Source organism: Pipra filicauda, unplaced genomic scaffold (assembly GCF_003945595.2).
Source record: "Pipra filicauda isolate LSUMZ 115617 unplaced genomic scaffold, ASM394559v2 scaffold109_size3271384_pilon, whole genome shotgun sequence".
Classification (NCBI taxonomy): Eukaryota; Metazoa; Chordata; class Aves; order Passeriformes; family Pipridae; genus Pipra; species Pipra filicauda.
In genome coordinates, this window is record NW_024103540.1 from 2,304,782 (window position 1) to 2,329,884 (window position 25,103).

Sequence of the window (25,103 nt, forward strand, 5' to 3'; positions counted from 1 at the left end):
CCTTAATTCCCAAGGTAAATCTGAGGGAAACAGTGTATCTTAGACTCTATAGCAACAGACACCACGGACTCATGTATAAAGGAATGGAACAGAGAAGCAGCAGAGAGAAACAACGGTGAGAATTTTTAAAGCAGAAAGCTACAAAAATGCCACGGTGACTTCAATCCACATGCACAAAGGCACGAGATCACACTGGAAAGACAATGCTCTAACCACCCCATGACTCGGTTCAAAGCACGTCAGGGTTTTTAATTAGCGCCCAGTAGAACGTAAACAGAAAACATTCACAGGCAGAAAGAAATTAGTTAACAAAGCACCAGGCAGACTGCGGAGCACAGGTGACTGCAAGATGATCAGACAACAAGATAACTGTGATTCCATGCAAGTAATTTTCCATTTATGTTGACTTGCTGCAAAGTAAGTTCCAAGGTGCAAGCTTGCACTGGGAGAACATATTCCTGGGCAAAGAGAGCTCTGAAAACACGAACAAGCTTAACACCTCAAACAACTGCAACAAGCCTGAAACAATAGTGCTAGAAAACATCAACTGTCTTTCTTAGCTCATCTTGCTACAAAAGCCTACAGAGAGACATCAGTAAGCATACAAGTTCTGCAATAAAAACTCAGCCCCACGGGAGTTAACAACTCTTTTTTATGTTTAGTTGAAAAAGATCAGGCTTCTAAATGTTAAAACGACTACAGAATTTAGAGTAGTTTAAATAACAGCATTATAAAAAAAGTCTCCTCTCTGCTCTATGTAAAGAACCTCTAGTTTCACTATAGCATTTAACTACTCGGGAAATAAATAAATAACTTTTATAGTTATAATAGTTGCTATTATAGTCATTTATTATAGCTTCTTCTAAAAGCTACATTCAAACTACACAATCTTTAACCATATTTAATTATTTGAACTAGAATCAAAAAAAAAAGCCTGATTTATCCCACAGGATCCTTTAAGAAACTATTAAAAAACCACAGCTACATTTCATACTCAGTACAATTGATGTTGAACACAGAAAAATATTTCCATAGTTCAAGACTCCTATAACAGTCTATGACATAATACAGTATTCTGTAATACAGCATAACATCATACAGTCTATAACATACTACCACAGTGAAACTAAGAAGTGTTTTAACAAATTTCACTTGTGTGAACCTGTTCTTTGATTTAGCTTGCTTATGTATGGGCATATAAAAGAGAAGTACAAAACTGATTTTCAATCACAGGAAAAGCCTGGATCTCACTTTCTCCAAGCCCCTTATCAGAAAGGCTAAGTAAAAGGAAGACAGATAATTGGTTTTCTTACCTCCATTAGGACCCGGGTCAGGAGGATCCAGAAGGACACCTCCCCAACACCTTCCACTCCATCCTCCCTCTCTTTTAACTTTTATTTTTCTTTTCTTCTCCCAGGTATCTCTCTGCTGAACAATTTCAGCCTGAATTCTGTCTCTTTCTTCTTTCTTTCGTTGAGTAACTGCCTGGACTTTCCCAGTTTGTATCACAGGAGCATTAAGACCAGGCCAGAGGAAACCAGAACGTCCTTAAAAATAACAGAGAATAATTATGTTTTATTCCAAATTAAGACTGCAACTCTGCACTCTGGGAAAAAGTAACAAAATGGTAAATTCTCACATATTTCAAGTACATTTTATGATGCAGAATTTATAACATTAAATAATCATATAAAGATTTTTTGTTTAAAGACAAAAATATCTCAAGCAGTTCTGATACCACAGAAAGGAACAGAAATTTGTCAATTTATTAAATCAAGAAACACTACACACAAAAAGGTCAAGATGTCTTCAGCTCCTTATTTGTGAATCTACCTTCACCAATCTCCTGGCCTCTATTGAGATTCTTCCTCAGCTTTTTCTTCCTTCTCTTTCCTCTTCCTTTCCTTACTCCTGCACCAGTCTCTGCCAAAGCTCCTTTCCATAGCTGTTCAGCTGTCACTGAAATAAAAAAATCTTCCGTAAGTAATGTACAAGTACAGCTTATATTGGAAACCAAAGCTGAACAAAAAGTACCCCAAACTTGAAATTTGCTTGATCTTTGCTTTACTGGAACTTAAACTGTAGGATTACTGCTGTGCTACCAAAGTAATTTCCTACTATATGCATATGTATTTGATGCAAAGATGTGCCTCTGCTCCTGAGAATCCTGCAATCAGACAGGCCCACAGCCAAATGCACTTTTTTTACATGGATTTTCGAAATTGATTTAAAGGTAAATATTCCTAACAAGTAACCAGTAAGGTCATTAAAAGAAGGTCATTCTTTAGTAACTCAAGAGCAGCAATACCTGGAAGCACTTATCCAAGGACAACGATCAATGACAATCAGCTTGAATCAGCCCTAAAAATATCCAGGGGTTAGCCTGCTTTAAAAAGCCACAAAGCACAGAAAGTTAACCAAAACATAAATCTGCTGCTGTTCTCATGTTCTGAAAATACATCCCCCTTATTGCCTTATTTATACAAAATGCAAAACGAATGTAAGGCAGAAGGAATGTAAAACACTTCAAAGAGCCTCATCACAGAGCTCAGGCTTTGGTCAGGCCTCCTCACACAGTGGCTGTGTACAGGACCGTGCGCTGTCTTGGTGTTTCACCCAACACGAGAGCATGACTTAGGAAGTGTGTGTTCAGTAGTTAACTTCAAAGTACTATTCACCCAGCTGATGGAAATGCAGGACACCATGGGAACTTAGACAAAGTACACCAAAAGGAAGCTGATTATGTGAAAAGACACCACAGATGATTATTTCACAGAATCACAGAATGGGTCAGGCTGGAAGGGACCACAGTGGGTCATCTGGCCCAACCTCCCTGCTCAAGCAGGGTCATCCCAGAGCACATTGCACAGGATTGTGTCCAAACGGTTCTTGAATATCTTCAGTGAGGGAGACACCAGAACCTCTCTGGACAATCTGTTCCAGTGCACAGTCACCGCACAGTAAAGAAGTTCTTCCTCATGTTCAGGTGGAACTTCCTGTGCATCAGTTTTTGCCCATTCCTCTTGTCCTGTTGTCTGGCACCACCAAGCAGAGCCTGGCTCTATTCTTGACACCCTTCCCTCAGATACTGAAGGACAATGATGGGGTCCCCTCTCAGTCATCTCTTCTTGAGACTGAACAGGCTCAAGTCCCTCAGCCTGTCCTCATATGAAGGATGCTCTAGTTCCCTGATCAACTCCTGCTCCAGGAGTTCCTTGTCTTTCTTGTCCCGAGGAGCCCAGAACTGGACACAGCACTCCAGATGTGGCCTGACCAGAGGAGCAGGATCACCTCCCTCGACCTGCTGGCAATGCTCTTCCTAATGCACTCTGGGATACGACTGGCATTCTTGGCCACGAGGGCACTGCTGGCTCATGGACAGCTTGTTGTCCACCAGGACTCCCAGGTCCTTCTCCCTAGAGCTGTCTTCCAGCAGGACGGCCTCCAGCCTGTTCTGGTGCTTGGAGTTATTCCTCCCCAGGAGCAGGACCCTGCACTTGCCCTTGTTGAATTTCAGGCAGTTCTGCTCTGCCCATCTCTCCAACCTGTCACGGTCCTTCTGAAGGGCTACACAGCGCTGTGGGGTATTGACCACTCCTCCCAGCTTTGTGTCATCCAGCAAACTTGCTGAGGAGGCATCTGGCCCTTCATCCAAGTCATTGATGAATAAGTTAAACAAAGTTAAACAAAACTGGGCCCAGTATAGAACCTTGGGGGACACCACTACTGACAGGCCTCCAACTAGACCCTGTGCCACTGATTACGACCCTCTGGGATCTGCCATTCAGCCAGTTCTCAACCTCACTGTGCACTCATCCAACCCACATTTGTTCAGTTTCCTATGGGGATGCTGTGAGAGACAATATGGAAAGTCTGGCTGAAGTTGGGGTAGACAATACACACTGCTCTCCCTTCATCCATCCAGGTAGTTGTTTCATCATAGAAGGCAATTAGGCTGGTCATTTTTCATTCTGTTAGTATAGACAAGAAGGTTTTCACCACAGAATACAGAAGTGTCACCATTGTTCTATTTGCAGATTAATGCTGTTACGTGTTTAACCTGGGGGCAATGTTACTATGGCAGTTTAAATCTTGTCTTCTCTGATCTGTGTATTTAAAGTAAAAAAAAAAAAAAAAGGCAGTAAACACTTTTAACCAGAGGAATTAAAGTAACCACGCTCAAATTGCTGCAGTTTCCCATCAGCAGTTCATTCTTGTTCGATTAATGCACTTGGGAGACCCTGTCCCACAGACTGGCAAATGCATTGGAACTGGAAAAGCTCTGCTATGCTGACAACATGGGGAGGTGTCAACAGGAGCTATCCAGGATGCCCAAAGGTACCACTAAGTGCCCAGGTTCATTTTTGTATTGACTAAGTTTGTTTAAGGTGTCAAGGTGGCCCTTCCAAGGGTATGATGAACACCTTTTCACTCAAAAATCCTTTTCAAAGTGGAAGCACAACTGACTCCTTTTTGAGAATCCAAAGCTCAGTACACCAGAAAGCAAGTACACACAACTCTGCAAGTCAAGAAGCTACAAAACAGTATTCCTTCATGACAGCCAAGAGCAGTATGGCCTCTAAAGTCACTACATACCCAAGTAACATACTGTACAGATAGTACAACTAGGCAAAATATTTAATACAGATTTCAGTTGTATTGCAGACAAGTGAAAATCTGTGTATTACAGACAAGTAGAAATGCCCATGGATAACAGCAATGTTTATCACACTTCTTATATGCTGTGAGGCAAGAGTTGAATTTGCTCCTGGTAGGCTTTAGCTCTCAAAAAAAGAATTTTTTGTCTGAAATTACATGCCCTTTTCGAGACATTCAAGTGAACCCTAATGTCCAGAGGTTTATAAGTAAAAAAAAATATCCCACAAACAGCAGCTGTATCAAATGGCTTGAAACCAGTGTCTGAAATGTCAGACACTGAAAAACCTTCCAGCTGATTATGACTAACTGGTGCATGAGCTCAATGCAGGGGATGGTGGGGGGAAGCCAACAAAGAAACCCACCAAAAAACCCCAGAACTTATATAGAAATGCATTACCTCCTTACCATCAGTTTTTTTCAGGAAAAAAAGGTAAGGTAAGTAGGTAGGGCATGATTCAGTAATTCCACATTCTTAAGTGAACTATGTGACTGTTCCATGACTTGGAAGGCTGATCATCAATCCTGTTAAGCTTCTTAGCTTATTCAGAAAGCACTGTGTGACCAGCAATTATTTTTTTTAAATGATAATCCTGCTAGCCTGGAAATATGGAAATACAATAAAGGTATTTAACATTTTTCTTTGCAAGGTTATTTTTAAGCTGGAACAGTTCCCCAGTCTGCAGTTTGTGTGGCCTGACAAAGGGCCATAACAGCTACAAAGGAGGCTGCAGAGGGGCAGCAACAAGCAGTTGAGAGAAAAGAACAAGCTCCTGAGTTGGTAATACACTCAAAAAAATTCTGCACTTTGAGCTGCACTCCAAATTAATTTACAATAAGATCACTTTAATTACAACAGAGGAAATTAGCAGAGGTCACAGAGTAAGGAGTTTGTCTTGTACAAAAGGAGACTAGGCAGTGCCAACAGATACAGCAAGAAGAGGTCAGACCGAGTCAAGTTTTGGCCTCAAGCACTGCATAAATTCTGACAAAATTAGAATCAGATGAAAACATCACATTTGGTACCAAAGTGCAGTTCATCTAATCAGTCTATAATAATATCATCAAGCAGCTGAATTTAATGAAACACATCAGAAGCCTACAGGCTACAGAGCTGAGTTCTTTATAAGATGGCAGATATCACACTGATTTTAAGACAAAGTGACAAGAGTGGAATATGAAAGGGATAGGCTGTCATCAAGAAGATTACAATGGTGGGGACATTGCTTTTGACAGACAGACAACACAGCAATGGAGAAAAATAAAAATCTGACTATAAGAAAGGTCAATCTGACTTGGCAGCAAAGCACCAAGGTGATTAGAGAGCATATACATAGGCAGGAGAAACGTCTTGAAGTGGAGGAAATAACTCCAACCAGAAGCGAGGATCACTGTACTGCTTTTCACATTTACAGAAATGTTCCAAAATGAAGACAGTACAGTAGATGTGCAGTCTCCTAGTGATTTATGGCCTTACTTTATTTTGCCTTTGTAAAATAGGATGCATGCAATGCATTCCTCGAGAGCTAAAATAGAAACCATCATAAAAGCCACTACACATTCCTAGTCAGCTACCAAAAAGCACATAGCTACTAAGAGGGGGGGAAAAAGTGTCATATATAAGATTTTACTTAAGAGACTAGAAAGAGATCCATTACTGAATTTAGCTGAAAGCATGCTTTATGCCAGCTGATCACTACCAACCACTAAGAGAGTCTGTATGACATCACTCAATTGTGCTTAATGTACACAAAATATATCTGTAATATTTTGAAAAGGATTTGGGTTTGTGTCTTTTTATACTATCCCTGAATATCAGGAATAAGCCAAGTGTTCACTTCAGATTAATATTAGATCACATCTGAGTAATTCACAAGTACTACCAAAAAACTTGCTATAAACCATATCAGAAAACAGTACTGAAGCTGAAAGCAGATTTCTTTGTCTCCTGAAAGATGAGTTCCCAGCTTGCTTAGAATACAAAGAAAGACAAAGAGCAATAAGTTGGAAAACTGAAAGGAGTAAAAGGAGAAGAAAGAATCAATTTTGTAAAACAGCTAAGTAAGCAGTTGTATAATTGTAACTCCTCACATCCTTAATGCTAAAACAGCAAAACTCTTCTTACAATATTGATAATGACAAGAGGTAACTCAATAATTATTTATCTGCAATGTTCATGCTTAAAGAAAAATTCTTTAAAAACTGAAAAAATATGTATTTTTTTCATTCTGATCCTCAAGTTAGATTTAGCAGTCAAAATGAACAATTTAATCCAAAGAAAACTCACACAGGACTACGAAAACATGAAATGCAATTAAGGAGCAGCCTTTCAGGAACTGATGTTTCTGAGAAAGAACACAGAGAATTATACTAAGTACAACTGCTTCCAGTACTCAAAGCATCTAGAGATAAAACACGTTACTAGAGTACAATTTTATATGGTTGGTCTAAATGATTCTCCCTTGATTGTTAAAATATGGTTTTATAACCTCTGAAAAATCATCATCTTCTTTATCCTGCATTCTAACCTAAGAGGAAACATCACCCAGCAACAGAGAAATTAGGTTCTTTTCAAGGCCAGGTTGGATGTGGCTCTGAGCAGCCTGGTCTAGTGGAAGGTGTCCCTGGCCACAGCAGTGGCACTGGAATGAGATGATCTTTGAGGTCCCTTCCAACTCAAACCATTCAATGGTTCTGTGATTGCTTCCCAGGGGTAGTTAATGGAATTAATACTGTGAGTAGGAGAGCATAATTTTTATATAGCCCCAGTATCAAATAAAGTTCTTTATTCTCACATACAATTGGATACATAGGGGATGTTGAGAAAATTATGCTGGCTGGTTTAGATGACTGGGGTCAAAGATAACTCCCAGTGCTGGGAGACAGCCAAACCAATAAACGAAAACTGAACTGCTTCCCATAACGAGGACGGTGAAAAGGGGAAAGGAGGGAGGGACAGAAGCCTGGAATAAGAAGATCATTTTGAATTATTTCATTACAAACTCACTGAAATATGTCATAGGACAAGAATAAATCCCTGTGTATGTCTTTGTGTCAGAATTGGAGGAGACAACTATCTGGATAAGGCTCACAGATTGCCTAGGATAATTGCAATTCCTCCTATTTAAATGAATTCCTTCTATTTAAACCAGTTAAAATATCAAAAATAATAGTTATGTTGAAGGTATAGGTGACCCTACTGACGAGAGCATAGTATTATTTTTAGAAGTAGGATGGAAGATAAATAAGCATTCACTAACAAGATAGAAAAGTATAGTCACCTTTCTCAGTCACAAAGCACTGTCATTTGGTTGACATTTCATTTGAAAACTGTCACATAAAACGGTCATATCTGCATTTTAAATGTTACCACTTCTAAAGCAACTGCACTGCTAGAGGATATGACTGATTTATACTGTTTGTATCTACTTCATTTGAATTCTGAAGATTTTATTTTTTACTTCTGTTAGAGAAACTGTTCTTAGAATAACTGTACTTTGAAATATAAACCCCTCCATCTCCTGAATCTCATGGCTACTATCTCTGCTGAACACCTAAAGGAGGTACACTTTAATTTTTCCAGGTTGTTACATCTTATTAGATAAGCCAATAGTTTTCAGTAGTAAAAATAACTTGTTTAAAAATAACTTGTTTAAAAATAACTTGTTTAAAATTTTATTAAGTCAAGCAGCACAGATGCCATCACAACAAATATTTTTTAATTCAGTCATTACCAAGACATCTGGAAAAATTTCTGGTAAAACAGAGCTCATCTAGAGTTTGTGAATATGAACATAAACCTAATTAAGGAAACAATCTAGCCTACAATTTGTAATCACATTGCAATCATCTGTGGTGCCTAAATTTAAGATAAACAAAATATCAACAGTGCTTAGCTTCTTACATATTCTTATCTTGTTATTGCTTGACTAAATGAGTTTTTCCTGCAGGTGGCATCCTTAGAAAACCTTTACCATGCAGAGCTTGTGGTTCACACTGCAGCCTTTTGCAAGTCTTTGGAGACCTCTCTACCTTCAGTTATTTGACATCAGTCAACAGTGAAAATTTACTGGATAAGAGTAACAGACAGACAGCATGACTGTTTAAACCCCATTTCATTAGCAAATGTAAAGAAAAAAAATGTAAAGAAAAATGTAAAGAAAAAAATGTCACTCAGATGTTGAGAATAGGAAGACACCACCAGTTCTGAAATCCTGATTTTGCAAAGCTCTTAAATTCTATGCATCGTGAACAGTCAAAGAACTTAGACTCTCAAACTGTTGCATTTATCTCCTCCAGAGATTCTGTCCTTACTATTCCTTCTATCCCCCTATGGAACCACAAAGCAGGTGAGATGGTCCCTCAGTTATCTCACTTCACAGTCCTGAGCACAAATTGAAACAGTCATCATTTCTCAATTTTGTTAAGCATGGGTGTAATTCCTTTCAGGACTGGAAGAAAATACTGCAGCTGACCAGACAATTAGCAGGACATTATCAACAGTTTTTGTTTAACGCATTATTGCATTTCAGTTATTTCATTTTTGAGACAGCACAGCTTGAACTGTACGTCTTGCCTGTGGCTCAAAAATAATTTAGAAAATAAACACACAAGTTATATTCACAATGAAGGACTAGGAAAAAGGTGCTTTCCCCCTTCCATCCAATGACATATATTAGATGGATTCACTGTGACATAAAACAAACCCTTGCTTGCTATTAAAAGATAATAAACTGACTTTGTGCATGCACTTCTGTCAATACCTCTAGTTGCAGCTATAATCTTAGGAGATAGAAAAAAAGTTACTATGCATAGATTTTCATGACTGTGTCTCTCCAAAGCAGTATTTTCTTTTCTTCTTCTTTTTATTACAGTTAATAATTTTTATCCAATTCGACACTTACTTGTATTGAAGAAACTGCTTTTTCTGCATTGCTCAACTGTCACATTCCAGGGGGCAGAGATGGAACACCGTGTCTGGAAAGTCCATGCCAGGCTAGAATAGGAACAGCAACTCCCTTTCACTGGCACAGAGGCAAACCCTGAGAACAAAGACAGAAAGGTATTTATATATGTATGACATTTTCTTCCTCAAAACATTATTTTCTGCAAATATATGCACCAGAAGAAAAACCAGTAATTTTCAAAGGGAATCAGACTCGATCCTTTTGTATTGAAGTGCAAAGCAGAATGTGGAGGAAATATATTGCAATAGAAAATGTCACAAGGAGCAGAAGGCTAGAAGACTTCTATGCCCTCGAGAAGTAGAAATATTGTCCTACCAGCATAATGTGCAACAATGTTCCTGGACATAAAAGTGATTAAAAAATACATCATAAAATCATGTATGTGCTACGAAAACCACATCGGAAATGGGCCCAATAAACCTGCTCAATATCTTCATGAATGGCCTCAGCAAGTTTGCTGATGACACAACACTGAGAGGAGTGGAAATACACCAGAGGGCCCTGCTGATTCTTGACAGGCTGGAGAAATGGGCTGGAATCTCATGATGTTCAACAAGAGCAAGTGCAAAACCCTGCACCTGGGGAGGAACCACATGCACCAACACATCCTGGGGGCTGAAAAACTGGAAAGCAGCGTGGTAGAAAAGGGCTCAAGGGCTCCTGGTGGCCACCAAGTTGACCATGAGCCAGCCACGTATCCTTGCAGCAAAAGAGGTCAACAGCATCCTAGGCTGTGTTAGGACTGTTGCCAGTGGGTTGAGGGAGGTGATCCTTCCCCTCTAAGCAGCACCAGTGAGACACACCTGGAGCACTGTGTCCAGTTCTCCCATTACAACAGAGACTTGGACATAGTGGAGTATTGGACATTAGGAAGAAGTTCTTCACTGGGACAGGCTCCCCACAGAAGTGGTCGCAGCACCAAGCCTGCCAGAGTTCAAAGAGTGTCTGGATGATGCTCTTAGTCCCATGATTTAGTTTTAGGGTATCCTTTGAGGAGCAGGGAGTTGGACTCGACAATCATTACGTGTTTCTTCCAACTTCAGATATTCCACAAGAAAGTCCAGCAAAGGGTCACAGAGATGATTAGGGACTGGATCATTTCTCATTAAGAGGAGAGTCTGAGAGAGCTGGGAACATTTAGTGTGGAGAAAAGTAGGCTGAGGAGAGATCTTACCTATGTATATAAATATGTGAAGGGAGGGTAAAAAGTAGACTAAGCCAGGCTCTTCTCATTAGTGCCCAGTGACAGGACAAGATGGGTGTAATTTAAAACCAGAAAATTCCATATGAACATATGAAACTTTTTTTTCAATTCTCTACTGAACATAGTCCTGGCTAACCTACTCTACCCGATTCTGTTCTGTGCAGGGAGGGTGAACTAGGTGATCTCCAAGCTTCCAACCTCTACTGTTCTGTGATTCTGTGAATTTGTGAACTTACTCTGGCATTCTGAAAGGAGAATGTACCTTCTCCATGGCCTTCCAGATTTGATTATTACAAGGATAGCCAATTACACATACTGTTATCATCTCCAGAAGAGATTTACTTTAGTTTATCAAGGTTGTGCAGATAATGCAGAAAGTTTGCTATTCCACTAGCCAAAGGGAGCATGTTATAACTGCTAAGGCTCAGGTGCTTACAATCTTTTTTGAAATCGAGACAATAGCTCCCTCTAGGCCAATAAGAATCAGTTCAGTTAACTGGGGTAATGTAGCAGGAAGTTCTAAAAAATTCCTCTCAAAATAGTCTTAAAATGTAAATTTATCATCATTTATATTCACCATTTTATTGCCCATTCACTCAATCTTCAGTAACCCTGCAGGCAATAAAATTCTGACAGAATGGCTGGGGCACAGAAGTAAAACTCAGATGTCAGAAAAAGAAGAAGCCAAATAAACACAGTTGTGATAGAAGAAGGTCAGAAGACCTGATCTTGGCTTCACTGTAACCAGTGACAAATCTCCTAGGATACAACCATTTGTAAAGTGAGAGTAATTCCTACTTCTAAGACTGGCAGTGAAAGAACTCACTTCTGAGCTGGCAATCAAAACTGCATGGCTAGGAAAGCCCACAGGAGCTGTGCTGACCATATTCTGCACGCTGGGAGAAAAACTGTTTCTGGAGTCTGAATGGAAGCAGGACAAGAGGGTAGAGGAAGACATGGCAAAAAAACCCCACTCAAACCCACGTGATTCCCAAAGTCTAATACACTGAATGCTGGTATTTAATAAAGTATACCAACTTTGAAAGGAGAGCATTTTAAATCCCAGCACACATATCTACCTGAGCTAAGCATGGAACACCAAAGTAACCAAATCAAAAAGAGTTAGAGGATCCCACCTGAGAAGACACAGATGATTTTAATAAATAATTTAGGAGCAGTTGAAGACTTTTATTTTTCCTGGTCTACCTGCAAGAAATTATTTGGGTTTTTTAAGGATATACTTGTGACTAGACAGTGAAAATGTTTCCCTCCACTAGGGAAACACCACTGGCCTGTTTTCCAGCCCCTCCCCCAAATATTCAAGCTTTAATTGCAGTTTGGCTACAGAATGGGTATCACTTCATTATAGATTGCCCAGACGAAAAGAGATCTGAAATTCATTAACTACTTAGATTTAGGGGTTTTTTTAGGACTGGAGACAAGGAAGTTTTTAGAGGACTGTAGAAGCTTAAAAAAACCTAGAGGACTTTATTTTGCTTTTTTAAGGTGGGGAAGAAGGAATATGCTCTACTGAAAGCAAAGAACATGCCTAGCTTCCAGGTGTTCTAACAGAAAGCTTTAATATACTTTTACCAATGTGATCTGGTCTTTATTCCCACTTCAGTAGTTTTCCATGGAAAACATACAGGCATTCATGTAGTTCATTATGACTTTGTCTGTAACTTAAGTGTATACAATCCACTTAGGCTGTGCAGAGGATTGTGAGACAGGTTCACCAAGATTTATTAGCAGGGTGCATTGCTGTTGGCACTCAGTGACTCTCCAGTGCTGCAAATGATGTTCCCCATAAGAATTTTCCATTTTCATCAAGATCCTTGTAAACTCCTCACTGGATACAGCAGGCTGGTTGGCTGTTAAGCAGTATGAACACATACCCTAATGAATCAAAAACCTATAATCCAGAAGAAAGCAAAGGGAAGAAGAGAATTTTTTTCTGCTCCTGCCAGTTGTTACCCAGCAGAACTCACCAAACACTACTGGGATTCACAGCTGCAAGATCTTAAGGACAACAGCATGGGAACAAGGGGAAAATACTGTCCCAAAGGCTCTGCAACAGTGCCAGGGCTGCTGGAGTGAGCTGCTGAAAGGCTGCTGAAAGGCAGAGTGAAGTCACAAATAGAGGGCACTTAGCAATACAAAGGCTCAGGTACCCATGGCATTACATCAACTACACCTACACCACCTCAAGTTTGTCCAAACCTCAGTACCATTCAGTGCTTAAACACACTGTATAATGGAAAAAACTTAGAAATTTTATCTTAAGAGAGCATGCAAGTAAGAAAAAAAAATCTCAAAAGTAACTACAGAACTCAGAAAATGCCACTCAGCAGCAGTTTTCAGTTGTACAGTATTATTTCCCATATATCAAAAAATAATTTCCCCAATTTTCTAACCAAAATTTTAGAAGAACAGATCCAAAGTCAACTCTGATCTTCAGCAGAAAAAAAAAAAATGTTTTCCCTTCCTCTTAAGGGGAAAAAAAAAAACCACATTTGAGTTTTGAAAAGCAACTGAAGAGGATTAGAAACCAGAAAGACATGCTTACAGAATTGGAGGAAACAAACTCAGATTCCTATCAACTAAAAATGCCCAGGATGACATAACAGGAGAAAGGTAGAAAGCGTGGGAAGAAAACAATATATGAATTACAAAGCAAACCACTTCATTATCTTAAGGCACATGTTGCTGCCCATGTTACTCTGATAGATGACTGATATAGGTTTCCAAACACTCAGCTGGCCTGCCTCAAACCCTACAACAATGAGTAAGACTTGCATGCTTAAACTCCACTTATGTTATGAAGTACTTTTTTACTGCATGTTTACTATATATGAAGAAAATATGGAAACTGCTATGTAATGACAGCAGCAACCTTGTCCACTGAGTGAGTGTAAAGCTTGTTATTTTATATGGTATTTATCACATTTCCTATCCTAAAGAAGAATAACACATGCAAGAGCAACTAGGTTGACACTACCTAACAAAATGCAAGTTTTAGGAAAACCTGACATTTATTTAGAAAATCCAATTAGCATTGCTTAGATGCAAAACTGAATTCTTCTCTAGCTCTTGTAGGCCCCTGAGTGATTGAACTGACAAGGGAACACGTGCAGCTGTGGTGTGTTCTGACCCAGGCACCCACAGAGCAGCCCCCACTGGGCTGTTTGTTGGCTTTGAGTTCATCCCTGGCCTTTAAATGCTGTGCCACAGCAACCACTGCTAAAGGGTCACAGATGCACCCGTGTTCAACACACCCCAAGACTCTTTTTCTACACTGGAATTGATGCAGTGCAAGGGCTTATCAAACTCAAGTACACTTTGCCAATGACCAGCCGCCTCGGAATCATGGGAACACTCCTGATCTCCCTGGTCCCACAGCAGCCCTGCAGAGTAGCCCCGGAGTACGAGGCAGCAGGGGCTGCTCTCACCTGGTCACACCTCAGATCCATAGGAAGGCAGCAGGGACACAGCAAACCACCTGTCCATGCTGCCGTGCATGTACACAGGTGGATGGATGGATCTGCACATGGATGTATGGATATGCACATGGATGGATGTACACATGGATGTATGGATATGCACACGGATGGATGTACACATGGATGTATACATGTACGCATGGATATATGGACATGTACACAGATGGATGTACAGATGTGCTCGTGGACAGGTGTACGCAGGGATATATGTAGTACACATAGATGTATGTATACGCACATGGATGGATGAATACATGGATATATGGATGTGCACGTGACTGGATGTACACATGGATGTATATATGTACACATAGATATATGGATGTGTATGCGGATGGATGGATGGAAGGATGTGCACATGGATGGATGTACACACACATGGACTTATGGATGAGCATACGGATGAATGTGCACCTGGATAGATGGATATGCACATGGATGTGCACATGGATGGATGGATGTGCACATGGACATATGTATGTATGGATGGATATACGTATATGCATATGGATGTATGTATGGATATATGCGTGTACACATGGACGGATGGATGTGCACACGCAGCGCGCCCCCCTCGATCTGCGGGGCACCGCTCGGGGCCCGGCCTCCTGCGGTGACCGCCCGGACCGGGGCGTTGCCAGGGGACACGGGCCCGCGGGCGGTAACTGCTGCCCTCCCCGCCGCCCCCCCAGCCCCGCGCTCCCCCGTCACCCCATCACCCCATCACCGCTCCATCCCGCCTGGAGCACACCCCGGCCCCCCGTCACCTCTCCATCCCGCCCGCAGCGCTCCCCGGGCACACGCCCGCCCGGCCGCCACCACCGCCGCCGCCATATTGGCGCCGCCGCCGCTCCCGGCAGTGTACTGGGGTGCCCCGCTCGCTGCCTGATGAGAAAGCGCGGCCGGCGGGAGCGTGGCTGGGAATAAACCGGGGCGGGGAGGCTAAAACAAGGGCAGGTACTCGGCTGAAGCTTTACGGGAGCTCTCCCACCGCCCCGGCCCCTTCCCGCGGGCACCTGCGCCGTAGCGATCCGGCAGGCAGGCAGGCAGGCAGGCAGGCGGCGAACAGCCCCGAAAGGAAAGCCCGGCGGCGGCTCCGCGCGAGCGACCCCGGAGCCGTCAGTGGGTTGTGCTGGAGCGGGGAGAGCTGGGAGGGCAATTGTGTGAAAACTGCTTTTTCCTCAATGGTCAGGGCACTACTGCGACATTGTGATGGAGGGGAGGGCATTTAGTAATGCCTTTTTTTCCCGTAGGTTCTTTGGGGGGGGGGGGGGGGGGGGGGGGGGGGGGGCGAGTGGCAAGGATGGAGCTCTGGGGTTACAGTCGGTGGGCAATGAGGTCTCTCTTTTAGAAGAGGTTTTTCTCAGGTGCTTCTTTTCCACCACCGTTGGTGTCTCACCGTCTGAAGTACGCTTTTAAAGGTTGTTAATGGCTTCATCTTCCGGTGCCGGCATTTGAGAAGTGGTTTCTGGTCTCACTACAGTAGTACTGTTGTTCACAAAAATTGTATTCAATATTTGGTTGTATTCCACAAATCAAACGCACCACATACCAAAACTTTTTACTATTTATGCATTTTAGTGAACAAAGCAATTAGTGTTCATTTGCTACAAGTTACCCAGTTCTCTTATTAATTACTATTCTATCTTCTATTGGTTAATGATTTTCTTGTTTCTCAGGCTAATTAGTCCACATGCTTAGTGTTTCTGTTCTTTCAAGGTTAGTTTCTTGGGTCAGTCGTCTCTGAGTCGGTGGTCACAATTTGCCCCTGCCAGAATGACCTTTTACCCAATCGGAGCTGATTCAGCACAGTTGCGAGTTGGCTTTGTTAGTTTCTTCCTTATCTTGGGAGTTCTGCCAAATGTCCTTGTGGCCCATAAATTCTGTATTCATTGTGTCCACTCTCAGTGGTACATCCTCCTTCCCAAGCTTTGTTAACCTCCCCCTAGGTCTGAGATCACTGAAGTACGTACAGCCCTAAACCTTAACATGGCAATTCTACCAATAAGTAATTTATTTTTCTAGCACCTGGACATCACTTAGAGCTTGCTTGTTAGCTGCTCTCTGTTTCATGAATTAAATTTCCTTTCTTGTTGATTAGTCTTGAAAGTATACAAAGATCAAACATCAAAGAACATCCTTTCTTAAGGAAATTTTACATATTCCACATTTTAGAACAGTACCTCTTTCTATGCCTGTACAGCTCTGGAATTGTGTTTAGTTCACAACAAAGCTGAAATCTTGGTGACTGTATTTTTGCACCATTAAACGTGTAATAGACTGTGATAAAAACCTATACCTCTGTCCTTCTGATTTTGAAAGGCTTTGTTGGAAGATCTTGCATCAGTGTGTTCACCACTTTCCTGAGCTTTCTGGAACGAATCACAGAATTACAGAATCATTTAGGTTGGAGAAGACCTCTGAGATCATCAAGTCCAACCTTTGACTGATCACCACCTTGTCAACTAGACCATGGCACTGAGTGCCACATCCAGTCATTTCTTGAACACCTCCAGGGATGATGACTCTGCCGCCTCCCTGAGCAGTCCATTTCAATGTTTAACAACCCTTTCCCTGAAGAAATTCCTCCTGATGTCCAGCCTGAAACTCCCCTCATGCAGCTTGAGGCTGAGTCCTTCCATCCTGTCACATCATCTTCCATCCTGGGAGAGGAGACCAACCCCCGCTTTGCAACAACCTCCTGTCAGGCAGGTGTAGAGAGTGATAAGGTCTCCCCTGACCCTCCTTTTCTGCAGGCTAAACACCCCCAGCCGCTCCTTGTAGGACTTGTGCTCCAGACCTTCACCAGCTTCATTGACCTTCTCTGGACTCGCTCCAGCACCTCAGTGTCCTTCCTAAATTGAGGGGCCCAGAACTGGACACAGCACTCGAGGCTTGGCCTCACCAGTGCCCAGTATAGGGAACGAATCACTTCCCTGGTCCTGCTGGCCACACTATTCCTGATACACGTCAGGATGCCATTGGCCTTCTTGGCCACCTGGGCACACACTGGCCCATATTTAGCCATTGTTGACCAGCACCCCCAGGTCTTTTTCTGCTGGCCAGCTCTCCAGCCACTCTGCCCCCAGCCTGGAGCACTGCATGGGGTTGATGTGGCCAAAGTGTAAGACCTGACACTTGGCCTTATTGAAACTCATACATTGGCCTTGGCCCATCAATTCAGCCTGTCCAGATCCCTCTGCAGAGCCTTCCTGCCCTCCAGCAGATCAGCACTCCCCCCCAACTTAGTGTTATCTGTGAATTTACTGAGGATGCACTTGATCCTTCCATCCAGATCATCAGTAAAGATAATAAACAGGACTGGGCCCAACACTGTTTCCTGGGGGACACCACCAGTGACCAGATGCCAACTGGATGCAGCACCATTCACCACCACTCTCTGGGTCTGGCCGTCCAGCCAGTTCTTAACCCAGCAAAGGGTGCACCTGTACAAGCCACGGGCTGCAGCTTCTCCAGGCGAATACTGTGAGAGACACTATCAAAGGCGTTACTGAAATCCAGGTAGACAACATTCACAGCCTTTCCCTCCTCCACTAGGAGGGTTGCCTGGTCATGAGATCACATTGGTCAAGGAGGACCTGTCATTCCTAAACGCCTGCTGGCTGGGCCTGATCCCCTGGTTGTCCTGTATGTGCCTTATGATGGTGCTCAAGATGATCTGCTCCACAACCTTGGCAGGCACTGATGTCAGGCTGACACGCCTGTAGTCCCTCGGATCTTCCTTCTGGCCCCTCCTGTAGATGGGTGCCACACTGGCCAACCTCCAGCCATCTGAACCACCCCGGTTCACCAGGACTGATAATAAATGATGGAGAGTGGCTTAGTGAGCTCTTCCACCAGCTCCCTCAGTACCCTTGGATGAATCTCACCCAGTCCCAAAGACTTGTGTCTAAATGGACTTCAGGAACTGGTTAGGACCCTAAACTCACTTAAAACAGGGGTAAGAAGAAGACCTGGCATTTCAGTATTGCTGCACACACCCTGTACCCTTTGGTGCAGTTGCCTTGGGGTGGGAACCATCTCCTGCACAGTGCCTACCACTGTGGCTATGAGGCGTTATTATACCAAGGATGAAAAGGCAGAACACTAGGGTATGGATTCTTGCTTTTTCAGAACACTGTTCAGGGCAGGGAAAATTTTGCTGGAGAGGCTTCACGGCAGCTTTTTTCCTTCTTATTTTTCTCCTTTCTGCGCAGCAAAGCTGATGGAGTTGTTTGTCTAAGTACCCTCTTCTGCAATACAAGCATGTTCATATACTGCATTACCATTCTTCTTCCTGATGTTCTAGTTTCAGTATTAAAGGCTACGGCGATAACAAATTGCTTAATTTGCGTTAGTGAGCAGAAGCACATAACCTACAATGTCTTCAGTAGTTGTCATACACTCAACATGTAACACAGTGATTGCTATGTACCTTATGGAACAAAAATTCACTGAGAAGCTGTAAAGAAGAATTTTCTCTAGTGTACTCACAGACCAGCTGCTGGCAGAAAATTGATGCAAGACATAATCTTTTAAACTGGATTTTTATCTTATCTTCTGGCACTTTAAATATGCCCATTCTCACAGCATTAAGATACCACAGTATATCCACAGGACATAACCCTGACAATGTCACTAAGGATAAAACCAATTAGTCTCTCATAAATCCCTGCAGATATTTTCACTGTGGTATTTATTTCCAGTTCTTCCTTTTGGAAGTAATTTTGTCACATAGAGAATTAAACTCTCTTTTATATTTATGCACTGGATGATCTTATGGAAATGCCACTTTCTGTGCATCATTTACCAAAGAGAAAGAATTTGTCTTGTACAAATTTGTTGCACAGGCAGTGAAATGACTGTTTAGTCACTGTACCTTGTTATAGTGGTAAAGCTGGTCAATGCCAGCAGTGTAGGGGAGAGTGTGTCTTCTCTTGTGTCAATGGGAATTGGTTTATGCACTAACCAGTCTCTCAGAATGCTGCATAGATTAAGAAGATGGAGAAAAAGTGATATACAGTCCTGAAAGCTGGTTCCTGAAATTCCACTTCAAGACCCAACTCAAAGAGGACAGATTTCCTCCTTTGTGAGAGTTGTTTATTACACTTATTTTCCTCCCACCCCCACTAAAAGTGGATCTAGATTTTAAGAAAAGACTTTCCAAAAGGCTAAAACATCTTGGAGCAAAACCTTCCAAGTCTGTAAAGTTAACAAACTTGTGAATTTACTCAGAATGGTTTTGTGGTTTGGAGGTTCACTTAGACCCTCTTAAAAACAATCTGGTTTCATTAGCTCTGAACTATTACTATCTTACTTGGTTGGACCCCAAGTTCTCTCCTTGAGAGCACTTCATAGAAACACATCTCCTGTGACAAAAGGCTGGAAGAATTGGGATTGTTCAGCCTGGAAAAGAGGAGGCTTCCAGGTGGAACCTGAGATTAGCTCAGTTAGAACGTGGTGCTAATAATGCCAAAGTCATGGATTTGGTCTCTGTATGGGGCATTCACTTGGATGGACTTGATGATCCTTGTGGGTCCCTTCCAACTCAGAACATTCTGTGACCTAATTGCGACATTCCAATATCTGAAGGGAACTTAAGGAAAGACAGGGCAAGACTATTTACAAGAGCACATAGTAACAGGATGAGGGGGAACAGATTCAAATTGAAAGAGAGTAGGCTTAGATTAAATGTTAGGAAAAAATTCTTTACTGTGAGGGTGGTGAGGCATTGGAACAGGTTGCCCAAGGAAGTTGTGGGTGCCCCATCCCTGGAGCTGTTCAAGGCCAGTTGGATGGTGCTCTGAGCAACCTGGTCTAGTGAAAGGTGTCTCTGCCCAGGGCAGGGAGTTGAAACTAGATGGTCTCTTCCAGCCTAAACCCTTCTATTATTCTCTCTATAGAATGGGAAATAGCATCTCTCTGTGTGCCCTCAGCTCCACAGAGACACAAGTATCTGTCATGGGTTTACTTGTTCTAAGAAACCAAAAGGGAATTTTTCTTTCCCCAGCTGCATGTGGGGGACAGATGTTGAATGGAGAGGACAGTTTTCTGCCTTGGGTGATTACCTACGCAAAGGAGCTGGCTGGCAGAACTACATTCCTGCCTTGGTAGCCTTCTCTGGGGCTGGGTGGGGGGCGGGGAGTTTTTCTCCCCTCCTCTCCTTGGAAAGTAGCACTTCACTTTCTGCCTTAACGGTGTGTGTTGGAAAAGCTTTGAGGCCGTTTAGCTCTCCACCTGGTCATCTGGCCGCTCTCTGGCCTTGGCTTGCTGGCGCGCTGCCCCTGCCTCCAGCCCGAATCTGCTCAGATTTCATCGTAGAGTTTGTGCTCACCAGTGAACAAGGGGGGAGTCCTGACTACAGTCAGCCACTGACATTGTGAGTTTAGTGGGAAATAAACTGCCCTTCCTTCCCCTTTTTTCCCCTTCCCCTCCTCGGTGGGTGTGGGAAAAATCTCCATTTTTCGACTTCTCCTGCAATCCGGGGCCCCCACACGGCGACCACCAGTGATCCAACAGCGCCTCCTGCCAACCAACACCGAGCACTGCAGGCTCTGCTCCTCCAGCGATCCAACAGCACCCCTGCCAACCGTGATTAGAATCACGCCAGAGGACAGAGAAGTATCAGACTCTCTCCTTTTTGAAGGGGACTTTTGGATACAGGGTTATTGTTTAGTTGGTTTTGTGTTCCTTTGCTGTTTTTGCCAATATATCCTTTAATAAAGGGTTGTTATTTCTTCCTTTTCCCATACCTCCTCGATTGGAGCCTCTTAATTTCGGATTTACGATTGCTGAGAGAGAGGAGTTTCGTCTACCTAAACTCATCTTCCCTAGCAAAACACTCCAGTCTCCTTAAACTAAGACAGTGTCATGGTTTGAGATAGCCCCAAAATCCAATTCCCTAGTCTAAGCCCCCCTCCCACATCTCAACCTAATGTGAGATGGGTTTTTCCAGACAAAACACACCAGACTCCAAAAGGGGAAAGGGAATATATTACAATGACTGTACAAATAAATACTACAATACATTATACACACGATCACAACTATCTCTACCATGACATAAGTATTTACAATGGATCAGATCTCTTCTCCCCTCCAAATAAAAGTCCAGGAGGGAAAGAAGGACAGATCCCTTCCAGTCTCAAGCAGCAGCATCTTCTAAGGCAGCGATCTGTCTGTCCTCTCCACATGCAGCAGCTGATAGCTGGATTTCTGCCAGCACTCACGAGGGAGGTATCCAAGCCTCTCTCAGCCCCATCGCCTCCAACCGAGGGGTCTTCCGTGGACTATGTCACCCCAGACAAGGTCGTTCCACCACGGTCATATCACAAAGATACAGAGGGTCTTCGTGACGGTCTGGTATCTCCAGGAGATTCAAGCTCCTTACAGGGCCTCTGTACCACTGCCTCAGGCTGCCACCTTGGCAGCAGTGTGAGGGGGGAGCCAAGGTCACCCCCTCTGCATTCCATCTGGCCGTCCTGGTCCAGCTCCGGGATGTCTTTTGAGCTTCTTAGCTCCTCTCTCTCTCCGGTGCTGCATGTCTAAAACTCTTCTCCAAAATAGAGTCCATCTCCCTCTTTTTCTCAGAGGGATCTCAAAGGAGTTTGGGGGAGTCTGGTCTCAGTTCTTACCCCCAGAACTCTGTCTCTCAGCTGCTGACTCTCCTTCTCGGCTCTCCGACACAACTCGGTGTCTTCCTTATTCAGTTGCATACCGTTTGCTGTTTCTCCGGTTCAGTTCTTATCTGTCCTGGCTCTTAGCCAGTCTCTGGACGCTGCGTCTCTGCTTTCTGCTCTGTCTCCGCTGCCCAGGGTGGAGAGAAACATCTCCCAGCTTAACAACAAACACTTAGTCCAGTTTAACACTGTTCCAAGTCTCTGTAGCCCCCCCCAGCCAGGGCTGGGGGGCCCCAGAGGCCCTGAGGGGCTCAGAGCCCCTTCCTTGTGGCTCACAACATGGCCACTTCTCCTAACAACCAAAACTACAACTCATCTCTTCTGGTGCTTGTGATATGTTTACATTTTTGCAGGAGTGCCCATTGGACAGAACTTCAAAACTTCCAGGGATTTCCACCCCTTGGGGTCTACCACTTTTCTTAGCCTCTGGGGGAAAACAAGATTCAAACCACTACAGACAGTATCCTACAAAAGTTTTGTCTTAGCGGCTGGGGTTCAAGAAATGCACCTAGTGCTTGGTGTCTGAGCAAGAAGCTGGTGTGGGTGATGCCATGAGAAGATGGAGGGAAAGCAGATGAGTCAAGTCACTGGTAGCACCTGGTTAGTAGACAGGAAAGGATGTACCCTTGGTGGGGAAAAGAAACCAGGACCAGCCCAGAATGTGCTGTTAAAACATGTTGCAACCACCCTTCTCCCTGTGATGAGGAAGCTAAGGTGGAAAAGCATCACTCCACAGGCATCCATCAGACAGCCTGGTGCTTTTAGTATCCCACTGCACTCCTGTGAGACACGTATCAGGTCTGTCCTGCACTGCAATACTTTCAGCAAGGTGATGCTATCAGCTATTTCTTTGCTGTCTCAGGGCAGAGAAGAAAAAATCCCATCATATCTGATAACTAATTTGAGCCAGTGTTGGCCACTGATGTGTGAACAATGCTGCCACTGAGAGGGACACCAATGCAGGGTGATAATGGACCATTCAAGGGCAGCCTGCCAGCTCCAATGAAGGAAGAATAGTGCACTCTAACACCAGCAGACAAAATTTCAGAGGAGATGTGATTTTGTTTAGGGTTTTCCTGTCTTTGAATAATAAGTCTCAATCTAGTTAACTTGTTTCTGCAAGACTGAGAAATTTAACAACTGATAACACTCTTTTTGCCTGGTTCATTGCCTATAAATCTCTAAAGTCACTCCCCAGTGTACATTTTCCCATTGTAAAAACAATGCGTGACGCTGCTTCGGCTCCTCCTTGGTAGGAACTTCAGATATGCAAGGAGAAAGTATAATAGATTCTCCATGGAAACCTGCACTTTAACAGTTTGCTTTTGTACACGTTGGGGACTGATGAGCACCATCAAGAATCCTGTTTCAACAAGGTGTCATTAAAGATGCCAGAGGGTGCCATCAACAGTATCCATGAGGCTGTGAGGGTATACCTTGCCAGAGTGCTGCCGCCTTTTAATACCATGGTGTTTTTAGAGTTTCTGCCAAAACCCTGTGTTTCTCCTCAGCCAGTCAGCAGTAACTGGCACACCGTCTCCCAGGTGGTCAGTCCTTTGTTTTGTGCCAGCAAAATCAGCTATTCCCTTGCAAAGGCTACCCTATTGCTCCTGCCTGTGTTTGTGTTGTGGTTTAAGCCCAGTCAGCAACCAAACCCCACACAGCTGCTCAGTCACTCCCACATCAGCAGAATCGGGGAGAGAATTGAAAGAGTAAAAGCTAGAAAACTCATGGGTTGAGATAAAGACAGTTTAATAGGAAAAGCAAGAAGACCTGCACACAAGCAAAGCAAAACAAAGAATTAATTCATTGCTTCTCATGTGCAGGCAAGTGTTCAGCCATCTCCAGAAGAGCAGGGCCCCATCACGTGTAACAGTTACTTGAGAGGACAAACGCCATCACTCTGTCACTCCCCTCCTCCTTCTTCCCCCCACTTTATATATTGAGCATGATGTCATATGGTGTGGAATATCCCTTTGGTCAGTTTGGGTCACCTGTCCTGGCTGTGTTTCCTCCCAGCCTCACATGCACACCCAGCCTCCTCGACACTGGCACTATGCAAAGTAGAAAAGGCCTTGGCTCTGCGTAAGCCCTGCTCAGCAATAATGGGAACATCTCTGTATTATCAACCCTGTGTTCAGCACAAATCCAAAACACAGCCCCATACCAGCCACCGTGAAGAAAGTTTACTCAAGTCAAAACCAGCACAGTTTGCATGGTGTTTCATTTCCTCCTCTGCTGTGCCAGTCTGTGGAGGCTCCTATGCTGTAAAACTCCAATATTGCTACAGAGTGTATCTCTGGGACCAAAGATCAGATGCCAAGGAGAGTGACAAAGACAATACAGCTCTTTGCTAACCTAGAGGTGCTACAAAACTGCTGAAACCAGTCAGCTTTCAGTATTTTGAAATCTTCAATGGGTGTTTAGTACATCTGCTCACTGAACTGTAGTAAAAGAACATTCCTGCCCTGATCAGTATCCTTTCTCTGCCTCTCTGTTTCTCTCTCTCTTTCTTTAGTCCATTTGTCTCACATTTGACTGATCATTTGTTTTCTTCAGGAGTTCTGGGTACTTGACATTTCTTCTTATTTGGGCATAAGCATCTGTGTTATAGAGGTGGTGACATGAGAATCCCAGGTGTCCACATTATCAGGGATATGCATGACAGATTTACAGCAGCTGTAAAGGTGCTGTGTCTAAAAACATTGTGTGATGTAGCACCAGGTGAAACCCTTGTTTTCTTCCCAATAAAAAAATATGGCAGCATTTATATCTAGAGCACTTGGTGGTTTCTCTGCCTGGTTATTCTTCCACTTTTGATACGTGGCTGGTCAGCATGGGCCTTGCAACTGCTCGTTGTGCTGAGAATCATGCAGGAAAATGAGCAGGTGCACTGGCCATTCAAACAGTTAACATGCAATTGCACAGTGGTATTGCTAATTAAGCCAAAAGAATGGAATGGCATTCCTTGGTATTTAATTGTTTTGAGATGGCATCTGTGATTCCCAAAAGCCACTGCCAGGCTCTTAGCAGAGCAATGTGAAACCAGCATGTAGCTGATTGGAAAGGTTAATGTGACTACTGCCATCATTTCTCT

General features: G+C 43.3%; 1 protein-coding gene across 1 annotated transcript in view; it reads right to left on the bottom strand.

Moving 5' to 3' along the window:
• MRPS5 (mitochondrial ribosomal protein S5) overlaps positions 1–15,176 on the bottom strand; it is a 43,342-nt gene extending 28,166 nt beyond the window's left edge. Inside the window, exons 1-4 of the mRNA XM_027717511.2 lie at positions 15,095–15,176; positions 9,561–9,698; positions 1,834–1,959; positions 1,314–1,547 (exon numbers count right to left, since the gene is read on the bottom strand). Of these exons, the coding sequence (XP_027573312.1) occupies positions 1,314–1,547; positions 1,834–1,959; positions 9,561–9,698; positions 15,095–15,161 (565 nt within the window). The 5' untranslated portion in view covers positions 15,162–15,176. The remainder of the gene's footprint in view (positions 1–1,313; positions 1,548–1,833; positions 1,960–9,560; positions 9,699–15,094) is intronic.
• Positions 15,177–25,103: the final 9,927 nt, after the last annotated feature.